The following is an 11,739-nucleotide window of genomic DNA, read 5'->3' as shown; positions in this document are numbered from 1 at the left end:
GTAAAACTCCTTTGGGAAGTGCAATGAATCTTTTTTGGGGTGTGCAATATATTGTTGGCTTTCTTATCCTAAGGTACATGCATAGACATACACTAGTGATGTAGTAAAAGAGGCTATAAGAGATAAGAGATTTGACCATGTGGAAAAAACTAACCAAAACTAACATGACAAGATCATAACACAACACATATAAGAGTTTAATTGAAATAAGATCTAAAATAGACTTAAGTAAATTTTGCATAGCTAGCTCAAACTTTTCATTATGATAAGTATTCTTACACACTAGATTACAATTAAATAGTTATCCTTACAAAGGATGATAAATTTTAATGATCTCTTTAATATCGATTTGATAAAATATTTACTCAAATAGATTTTTTAAACCAAACATGCTTGGTACCTTTTATAAAAAATTAAAAAACCAAAGACATAGTTTCTTTAATTAATATTATCAAAGAAAGAAAATATTGCAAATGCTAATGGAAGTAACTTCTCAAGAAAAAAATCAAAATTACATCAATGTGTCTTCCTTGATGAAAGGAGAAGGAACAGAGTTTAAACACCTAAAGTAGCCCTTAATTTCTCTTTCATAATTAGACTTGCTATATCTTGGCTTGATTCTTCTATGCCCTCGGGTGGTACTTCAAGAACTTGAACTTCAGTAGGAGGAACCTCTTGGGAGTTTGAATTTTTTTTGGCACTCTCATGGACCCTCTGCAATTGTGCTTCGACCTCTCTTTGAACTTGAGTATTGCAAACCACTACAATAGTTTTCATATGATTTATTAATGCCACCTTAGATGCAAGTCCACTTGCATATACATCAAATACAACCCCATGAGCATCATTGAATGCTTTGATTGTAGTTTCCATAACTTTCATTTTCTTTCTCAAAATGGCCTTTGCAATCCTTTGTTCTTCTTCAAGATCTTCATCATTGCACTCCTTGTCCAAGCCTTCAAAGTCCAAAATGGAAGGCTTGTTGACATTGTTTATATATCGCTCAAAATTGATGAAGCTTTTCTCCATGGTCACTAATGTCAAAACCACAAAAGAATTTATAGATCCAAAAGCAAACGTTCTATCCATTGGTAGGAAGTCAACACTACCAACTAGCATGCGATACTTGCAAGAAATACTTTCAAGAGCATTTTCCAAAGCTGCCATTTGCTTTGGATTAAGAAATGATAACAACATGAATTGTTTAGGTTCACATGTCATTTGTAGTAGAGTGGATACAACCTTTCCAAACTTTATAGAGTCCCATTTCATTCCCTCAACCCCATGTGCTGTATCTAGAACAACAATCCCAATGGTAATTGGATCTATGTAAACATTATGTATAAGATCAAAGGTTTCTAGATTGCATCTGACAACATATACACGCCAAGGGGAAGTAGTGGAGGATTGAAGAGGATTTTTCTTCTTTCCAATTAGGAAGTTCACAATATCTTTTGCTCAATTTGGTAGGGACCCTACATCAGCTCCACGTGTGAGCTTATTTGATACCCAATCATTGCAAATGCCTAAAATCTTTGTGTATACTTCATCATTGATATCATAATCATCAACAATATCTTCCCAAGTCTTCATCACAGTGCTACTTTCTGGGAATTGAAGCATTGAAAAGAGCGACTAATTCCTCCTTTAGGACCCTATCTTGCTTGATTTGCTGAGCCCTTGTTTCCATGTCAATCATATCTTGATTATCCCATTTGTTTCTAAGAAAAAGGAAATGGCCTTCATTGATCTCCTCTTGTAGTGTAAGGATGTCTCCATCCTTTAAACCCATAAGGCAACAAAATGTAGCAGGAGAAGGTTGCCTTCCCTTTTTTCTCAAACTCTCCTCTTGGGATATAAGTTCATCTCTAGAGTATCTCTTCATGATTTTGATCCAACTATCAAATATTTGTTGGGAGCTAACAATCATATCGCAATCTCTAGATGCACAATTTTCTCTAATGTATGCCACAAATCTCTGTAAAAAAAGATCAAAATAGTTAGCATAGAACAAAAGAAAGAGCATCACACTAATCTTCACAAAAAAAAAAGGTAAGCTTATATGTGATTACCTGCCATGGTACTCTTTGAGAGCTTGTCTTAGAAAGCCCTTGTTGGGGTTTTGGTGGAGAACCAAATGCTAGCCACTGATCTCTTAATTGTTGAAGTTGCTCAACATAAGGTGCATTCTTCATAACATTATGTGATTCCATATTTTTCATTCGTGAAAGCTCAATGCACATTTCCACAGGACAATCAACTAGTATTCTAGCATTTCTTGTGGTGTATAAATGTTTGGTTGCTAGACATTGTGTAGTATTACTCTGAATATATATCTTTGCTGCATGAATTGAGTGAAGCCGTGATATAATCCAATAACTATTAGTGTCCAACTTATTAGCATCCACCTCATCACGATGCATGGGTATCTTCTCATTGTTGTCTTGTACAAAAGGCATAAGATATGCTGCTGTTGCTGGGTTCATGGGAGTCTTTATGAAAGACGTGGTTAGCTTTTCTACATAATCCCAACATAGTGACCTATAAGCATACAAAGGAGGTGCCTCATAACACCTATCAATGAGAATAGGAAATTGTGTTGTTGGACCAAATGGAAAGAATTTTTCAAACATGTGAAATCCTGATTCTTCCTTCTTTCCCTTCTTCTTAACTATTTCAAGAAAATCGAATGTTCTCTATACTCCCTTGACCTCAAGAGAAATTATTGGCTTTGCAGGTGTAACTTCTAACATGGAAGGTAAAGTGGCATCATTCTTAGTAGTGTTAGCAGCCATACTAACAACAAGAGCTTGTGACAAGGAACTTTGTTGAGGTGATTTTGACTTTGAGCTTGTGGGATTCCATGAATTATTTTCTTATTGAGGAGAAGATGAAGATCTCAAGTCTATTTGTTTATCTTGGAGCTTCATTCTTTTGTTAGGGCGATCAAATTTTCTTGATAGCGAAAGTAGCTCACTATTTTGAACGGCTTGGAATGCTAATATAATGTCTTATGTGCCCTTTATCTCCTCAAATAAGGTCCATACCATTGTTTTCAAAGAGTATTCTTCATCCTCTTTAATATAGGCAAAGTGAAATGACAAAGGATCAATTTTGTATACTACATTTTTCCCCTTGATCTTAACAAGATTACATGGTATTCCCTCTTTCCTAGCACATCCATCTGTTATCTTCTCTATGACACCATCTTGTTGCAAAATGCAATATCACTCTTCAAAGTGAATAAGAGAACATTGTCAGTCATTTTTCCTTGACTATCATAAACATCTACATGCCATGGATACACAAAACCACCACTAACTCCATCAATGGTTTGGGTCTCCTTTTTGGTTGTGCTATCTTTATTTGCCATTGAATAGTTCTCCAAAGAGAAAAAGTTGTTAGACAAAAGTGGATTTAAAAATATTCAAAATTCACAAAACCCAAATAAATGTATAAGATTTCTAAGTTGAAAATTGAAAACACAACACAAGATTTTACGAAATACAAGACAAATGTACTCTAAAGGGACTCTTCCATAAAATGAAATATTGAAATTTGAGATTAAGTGTGGTATGAGATCCAACCATAAATATGTGTGCTTATGTATCAAATCTCATGGATTATCTTGGCCCTAAGTTAGCATTAATTATGTTTCTCTTGCAAGAATCATATAGTAAAAACTCTGCCATGGACTTCGGTGAGAAGATCGAATTCTATTAATAGTGAGACTTGACCATGGGCTTAACCAAATGGTCAAGTGATAATGAAATGTTGAGTGTGAGTGTGGTATGAGATATAGTGAAAAATCATTGTGGTTATGTAGAAAATGTCATGGATGATTTTGTCCCTAAGTTAATTTTGGATTTCTTCTCCATGTAAGTTTCCTATGCAAGGATCATACTCTAGGAACTTTGCTAAGATTTTTGGCCATGTGGTCAAATCCTAACTAATCAAAGAATTAGATTTAGTCCAATATGAGATCCACCTATATATCAATGTGGTTATGTAGCAATCTCACAATTCCATTTGGCCCAAAGTTAACATTTTAATTATTGCACATGTAAGTTTCCCTTGAAATGAGCTATATTGTAGAAACATTGTCATTGGTTTTAGCCATGTGGTCAAATCCTATTTAGTCATAAGACTTATCTATCAGATTAGAAACTTTGCCATGGTTTTTTACCATAGGGTTCTTAAAGGCTAGTTAAAGAGAGGATGCCGTTTATTGTGATATGAGATTCACATATAAACAAATATAGCTATGTAGAAAATCCCATAGATATCAATATAAGATAAAGTGAAAAACACTTGAAAGGTGGAGATTTGACCTCATGGCAAAACCTACAAAATAAGAAGATTTCTATAAACTAGTTTTAACCATATGGCCAAATCTAGTTTCATAACCATATGAAGAAAGTGATTCATTTGTTGTAACATGCTGTGAAATTGGATTTGACTATATAGCCAAATATTGTTTTATAATGGAATGAAAAAGTGGTCTCATGATTTGCAAGATTTATGAGATTAGATTTGATCATATGGCTGAACAAAACAAGAATGAGGGATTCTTGGATGCTAGCATTGATAACAAAATGAAAGATTTGACCATATGGCTAATTTCTTAGAAGGTTGCTTGTCTCCTCAGGTATTGACAGTATAGATTGGGGAGTACCTTCCAAGTGGTGGATTGGCTCAGGAACTCCATCCATCACACGCCCACGAACTCTTCTAATTGGCCGCAAAGGGTGCACTCCTCCTTGGGACAAGACATCACCTCCCTAGATAGAAAATTTTCTAGCCACACCCAATCTTCTTGTATATGGGATTCAATTAGCTTGCGAGCACAATGCATGATTGATATTAACTTTTCTTATCGTTTTCTGAAAATCCAAGATCGCCTAATCAATGATCTCAGATTAAAACTCGCCGAAGCATCGTACATGTTCTATAGACAATCGATGTTTTTGTCTAATTGCCAGCTTGCATTGAGAGCAAGGACATGGGACACACTGTTTAAGACACGCCTCGCGATCTTGAACAACAAGACCTTCATCATTTTCCATTTTGTCTACGTTACGACAAACAATTTGTTTTTGTTATCATTCTTTTTTTTTTCTTAAATTGTTTGAGAAGGGATTTCTTCTCTTGTAACTTAGCAAAAATTAACGTATGTAAAGTCTCCACCCACCCACCCACAAATTAACGTATATATGTCGGAGTGTTTCCCGTCTCGTGGTGTTGCACCAGACCTCACCGGACCTTGTCACTACTCTCTTCCTCCTTTTTTTAAATCCATTCATTATCTCCTCTCCTTCCATCTCTCTCTCTCTTACTCTTTCTTTATAATGGTCTATGTTTATTCCCTCTCTCTCATTCCTTTTTCTTTTTTCTCTTCATCTCCCTCTCTCATTTTCTTTAACAAAATATATATCTCTCTCTACTACTACTACAACAACAACAACAACAACAACTACTACTACTACTACTACAACAACAACAAACAAGAAAACAAAAAAAACTACTATTACTACCACTACTACAATAACAATAACAAATAAGAAAACTAGACAACAATAAACAAGAAAACAAAAAAAAACCATTACTACTACTACAACAACAACAACAACAAACAAGAAAACCACCACTACTACTACAACCACGACTACGATGACTATGACTATAACCACAACTATGACTACGACTACGACTACGACCACGACCATGACCACAACCACAACCACGACCACGACTACGACCGTGACCACGACTATGACTATGACCACGACTATGACTAGGACTACGACTACGACTATGACCACGACCATGACTATGACTACGACCATGACCACGACCATGACTATGACCACGACCACGACCACGACCACAACCACGACCACGACCACGACTACCACTACCACTACCATTACCATTACCACTAATTGTTGGTAAAATTGATAAAATGAGACACACAAATATGTTGTGATTTTTTATGGTGAGTTTTCAGCAATCATCAAGTGTCAACAATGTGTTTGTATTTTTAAGCATTTTTTAGCATATTTTTTGGAATGCAAAATGAAATGTTTAGAAATCTAGATAAAAATTTAACATTTTGGCCTTAAAATAATAGGGTGATCATGTGTCAAGACTTTTTTAGCTTATAAAATATTCTAAAAGTGGTAAAATGCATTAATGGAAATTTTTGTGATTTTTTTGAGTTTAATTCTGATTTCTATTGATTTTTAGTGATTTTTTCTCAATTTTCAATTAATTTTGAAGGATTTTTAGGGTTGTTAATTTTTTGCAATTAAATCTCTGCATGGTTACCCGAAAAAAAAAACCAAAAGAATTTTCAATTTTGTAAGAAAAATTTCAGCTATTTTTTTGTTTTTTAATTGAATTTTTAGGAATTTAGGTGTTTTTGTAGGTGTTAATAGGTTTCTAAAAAATAAAAAGGAGGTACCCGGGCTATATGTGAACAGCAGCTTCTGCTCCGACGGCACGCACCACCCCACTGACAATTCTAGACCTGCATCTTCACGCGTGAACACAGATGGAGGACTCACGGACTTCGACATGAGCACACTCGCAACACGAGCGAACACCCGGAAACGGTGTGGTGGGATGAGGTGGCAGGGTGGACTTGTTGTGGCACGGAAATGGAGGGGTGGTCGGGAGTGGGGGGTCGGCGGTTTTCTGCTAGTTTTAGCAGGAGTGGTGGAGGCGTTGGCAGGGGAACGGCGGGGTGAAGAGGGGAGTAGAAGGTTTTTGCGGGGGGAGAAAAAAAAGGGTTGAGAGGGTGGGAAAGGTGGCTTAAAAAGGGGGGTTTTGAGGGGGAGTGGGGTGGTGGGCAGGCAGGGGCATTGGGCAGGGGGAGGGGGACAGGTGGGTTGGGTAGGGGATGGTGGGAGGGGGGATGACGGGTAGTGGGTAGAGAGATGGTAGGGGGGGGGGGATAGGGGAATGACTGGTGGCGGCGGCAGTAGGTAGACGGCGGGCGGTGGGTGGTATGCAGACGGTGGCAACTAGGACAGAGCGGCGGACAGTAGGCGTAGGTAAGGGAGGAGAAGGAACAAGAAGGAGGAAAAGGAGGGGGAGGAGGAGGAGGAGGAGAAGGACGACGAAAACGACCACAACAATGACGAAGAAGAATAAGAAGAAGGGGGAGTAGGAGGAGGAGGAGGAGGACGACAAAAACGACCACAACGATGACGAAGAAGAATAAGAAGAAGAAGAAGAAGAAGAAAGAATAGGAGAGCAGGAGCAGGGAGAGGGGAGAGAGAGGGAGGGGTCAGGGAGAGAGAAAGAGAGGGAGAGAGAAGGAGGAAGGAGAGGGGGAGAACCGTCGAGGGGGGGTTTTAAATTGTTGTTTTCTTTTTATTGAAAAAAAATTAAAGATAAAAATGTAAAAAAACAAGGAAGTCCCCCCTCGTCCTGTGCATAAGTGCGGAGCGAGGTAAAAAAATTTGTAGTGGTAGGAAGCAACGGGGGCCGCGATGGTGGCACTAGTGCAGGATGACGTGACGGACGCAACTTCATGAGTAAAAATCAAAAAACCGGGCTGTCACACGCGACGTGAGAGGCACGACGGGTACAAATTAGTCGAAAAATTTCATAAAACTGAAACCATGCACCAGAACGAAATGTTGTAAAAAGGAAAACTAGGTCAGAAGGCAAGGGGAAGATAGTGGAAGAGTGCAATGGGGTGTTCGAGAACAATTTAGGACGTTCACATGGAAAAAATGCAAAAATCGAACTCGAAAACACATACAAAAATTAATAGTAGAAAATCGGATCACTTAAATGAAGCAGAGAGAAAATGAAAAATGTGCAAAATGGCATGCTGGATAGGCCAATTATGTCAGAACACATTGCTGATGAAGATAAGACCCGTTGACGTGGAAAAGACCGAAAAAGTACCCCCAAAATGAGACACAGAAATTAATAGAAAAAGAACTGAGCACTATAACAAAGGGCAGTAAAAAGAAAGAATGTCCGCACAATCGTGTTTCATAGGATTGTCATGTTGGAAGGCAGTTCTGGGGGGTTTAGCCCTGTTCACATGGAAAAAACAAGAAAATGAAGCTCGAAAAATGCAATAAAAATTAATAACAAAAAATCCAGATGTCGAAACAAGGTAGATGAAAAAAGTGAAGTGTGCAAGAAGGGTGGGTGGACAAGGCTATCTAGTTAGAAGTGAATTCGGATGAGAATAGGATAGGTTCACATTTAAAAAAAAGGCAAAAACGGATGTGAAAAAGACACGAAACCATGCAAAAATAAATAAGGGACAAATCGTACGTCTGAATGATAGGTGAGTAAAAGGAAAAATGTCCATAGGAATGCATAGGACAGGGCTGGTATAGCAGATTAGCATTCCAAAACAATAAAGGAGCGTTCACATGGAAAAATATCCAATTGGCAGGAATTGCTTCAAAATTTAATAACGCAAAAATAGTAAGCCAGAACAAGGCGATGCAAAAAGGAAAAGTATGTCACGCAAAGGGAGAAATAGGCTATAAAGTTGAATCGGGAGTGTGGTTAATATAGGGTGTGTTCACATAGAAAAGAAAAAAATGCGCAATAAAAGCAACTGGAAGGGAAGCAGCCTTGATGACATGGGGTACGAGGGTGGGGGATGGTAAAGGGATCCCATCAGGGGAGAACTAGGACAGGGTAGACATGTGTGATTGGTTAATGACAAATGCAAGGGATATGCATTTCAGTTTCATTAGGATGCGTCCCCACACTGAAAACCTTATCGATTAGAGTAGATTGATCGACACGGCCTGGGACTTGTCAACTGACTGGATGCTTACGTCCCCACACTTAAAGCATAACATGCACTGCCAAACAGAAAGGTAGGGTTAGGAACACTTGGCCCATTTCAGATATAGTTGAAGGGAACCACCATTATTAATGCAGGAAGATTAAAGCTGTGATTGGCAAGAGGGACCAAGGTGTGCCACAGAACACATCCAGCATGGCAAGGAGCATGCAACAACACCCAGGGAGGTAGCTTTGTCGGTAAAGTCTATCGATTTGGATGTCGATGACGAAGAATAGAGTTCTCAGTGCACGGGCATTCAGGAGGATGATAGAACAATCACTCGCCCCATGACGCACATTGCTCAATGAATAAGCATGAAATCCCACAACTCACGCCCTGTTTAGAATTGAACAAGGGGAAAATGATTGAGAGGGAGTATGCCAATGTGCACAAATGATGGTGCGTTCATGCGTTCCGACTATCTTGCATAGGTGCAAGCAAGAAGGCCAAGGAGCCTTGTGGTGCAGTGTATTGATTGGGGTGGTGTGGCTTGTGATGGTGACAAAGACCCATCCCGTGGGTATATAGGAAAATGAGAACGTACCTGACTCCAATGTCATAACATCCCTCAATCTGCACCTCTCAATGATTGTTCTGAGGACACACGAATCACACTTTGACGCCCCTTTGAGTGACACTCTGTTAGAGAATACAGGAGGGCAGCCCGTTCCTTATACCCATTGATGTAAGCCTCACAGTCATTGGTACACAGGTTGTATGCCTTGTGCACATTTGAAGGTGCAATTGTGCATCCTGCCCTGTGTTAGCATATGGTGCAAGAAGGAAAGCCAAGGAGCCTTATAGTATAGTGCACAGGAACAAATCGTGCCTCGTATAGTAAGAGGCCCAACTCGTGCATGCAACACTCCATTCATACATAGCACCTCCCATTTAAATTGAAAGAAAAGGACTAGTCACTCACTCCACCCTCTGTCTCACACTCACTGATAGATATAGAGGGCAGACCATACTCACATCCCCATCCGGTTAGGATGAAAGTGTCAAGAATCGCGTGGTGGGGGGACTTATTTGAGCTGTTGCGCATAACACACATTGTATACACAAGAGGAAGCTCACTCAAGAACACAAGAAGAGAGATGCAGGCCAAAATGTTTTCTTGCTAACTTTTCTTCTTTTTCCACACACTATACAATGTACACAAAGTATAGATAAGATACAACATAAAGGAAACTCGCCTTCTAAGTCAAACAGTGCATAACTGACTACACTAATCGACTGGCACTATATCTTTGCTAGTTGTAGGTAGGTGTAACAAACTAAATATAATAAGTGATAAGTCAGTGGCCATGTGCGTATCATAATGACCACCAATGTGCTAAGTGTAGATGTGCGAACTCATCTAGCCAAGCGGTCCATCATCAATGTCCGCACGTGTTGAGCTTGCCATCTCAACACTCCCCCTCAAGCTCAATTCTATCTCTGCAACTCCAAGTAACCTTTAGAACTTTTGAAGCTTCTATGCACCCACAATGCCTTTGTGAAAATGTCATCTATTTGATCCTCTGTGCTGACATATACCAAGTCAATCTCTCTTGCAAGTACCTTCTCTACCACAAAGTGGTAGTGCACCTCAATGTGTTTTGTCCTAGCATGGAACACTAGATTCCTAGCTAGCTGTATGTTGCTTATGTTGTCACAATGAATGACAACTGGACCATCTCCTTGCATGTCCAAATCACCTAATAACTTTTGCAGCCATACCACCTCACATGCTACCATAACAGCACCTCTATACTCAGCCTCTGTACTCGATAAAGTAACTCTATGTTGCTTTTTGCTGCTCCATGTAACTGCTACACTACTAAGGGAAAACATGAATCCACTTGTAGATCTTTTGTGTGACATGCTACCAACCCAATCTTCAACTGTGTATCCAAAGACCTGTACGTCCTTACCTACCTCATAAAAAAGTCCATAATGTAAAGTGGACTTCACATACCTCAATATACGTCTGACTGCATCCAAATGAGGCTTTCTAGGCATCTATATAAACTGACTAACAAGGCCAACAACATAGCTCAAGTCTGGCCTTGTGATAGTAATGTAAATCAAACTCCCTACTATCCTCGTGAACATAGTAGGGTCTTCTATCCCATCCCCAATGTCAGCACTCAACTTCACATTTTGATCCAATGGTACTGAAAGAGGCTTGCAAAAGCTGTCATACCATACTTGGATAACATATCCAAGCCATACTTCCTTTGGGATAGCCATATACCATCATCACATCTGATCACCTCAATACCAAGAAAGTATCTTAGCTCACCCAAATCTTTCATCTCAAACTTCTTCTTCAAGAAGTCCTTAAATTAAGCAATCCCATTGTCACGGTCACCACCTGTAATAATCAAGTCATCCACATAGATGACTACGATGACCAAACCTGCATCTCTCTTTCACACATAAAGTGAGTGATCAACATCAGAAATACAAAATTCAATATTAAAAAGATACTCTCCAATCTTGTCAGTGTCAAGAATCGCATGGTGGGGGGACTTGCTTGAGCTGCTCCACTAAACATACACTGTGTACACAAGAGGAAGCTCACTCAAAAACATAAGAAGAGAGATGGAGGCCTAAACGTTTTCTTGCTGGTTTCCTCTTCTTCTTCCACACATTATACAATGTACACAAAGTATAGATAAGATACAACATAAAGGAAAGTGGCCTACTAAGTCAAACATAGCATAACCGACTATACTAATCGACTGGCGCTATGTCTTTGTCAGTTGTAGGTATGTGTAACAAACTAAATATAATAAGTGATAAGTTAGTGGGTATGTGAATATCATAATGACCACAAACGTGCTAAGTGTAGACATGCGGACCCATCTAGCCAGGCGGTCCATCATCAATATCCGCACGTGTTGAGCTTGCCATCTCAACAC

At 39.1% G+C, this 11,739-nt stretch overlaps 1 protein-coding gene across 1 annotated transcript; it reads right to left on the bottom strand.

The window, feature by feature from the left end:
• Positions 1-555: 555 nt before the first annotated feature.
• On the bottom strand, positions 556-1,272 carry LOC148042117 (uncharacterized). The gene has a single exon (XM_087689295.1). The coding sequence runs from the start codon at positions 1,270-1,272 to the stop codon at positions 556-558; it is 717 nt and encodes a 238-aa protein (XP_087545421.1).
• Between the last annotated feature and the right edge of the window lie 10,467 nt (positions 1,273-11,739).

This window comes from Lygodium microphyllum, chromosome 1 (assembly GCF_053477565.2).
Source record: "Lygodium microphyllum isolate KBCC chromosome 1, Lygodium_microphyllum_v1.1.10, whole genome shotgun sequence".
NCBI lineage: Eukaryota > Viridiplantae > Streptophyta > Polypodiopsida > Schizaeales > Lygodiaceae > Lygodium > Lygodium microphyllum.
This window is presented reverse-complemented; position numbering and strand designations above follow the sequence as displayed.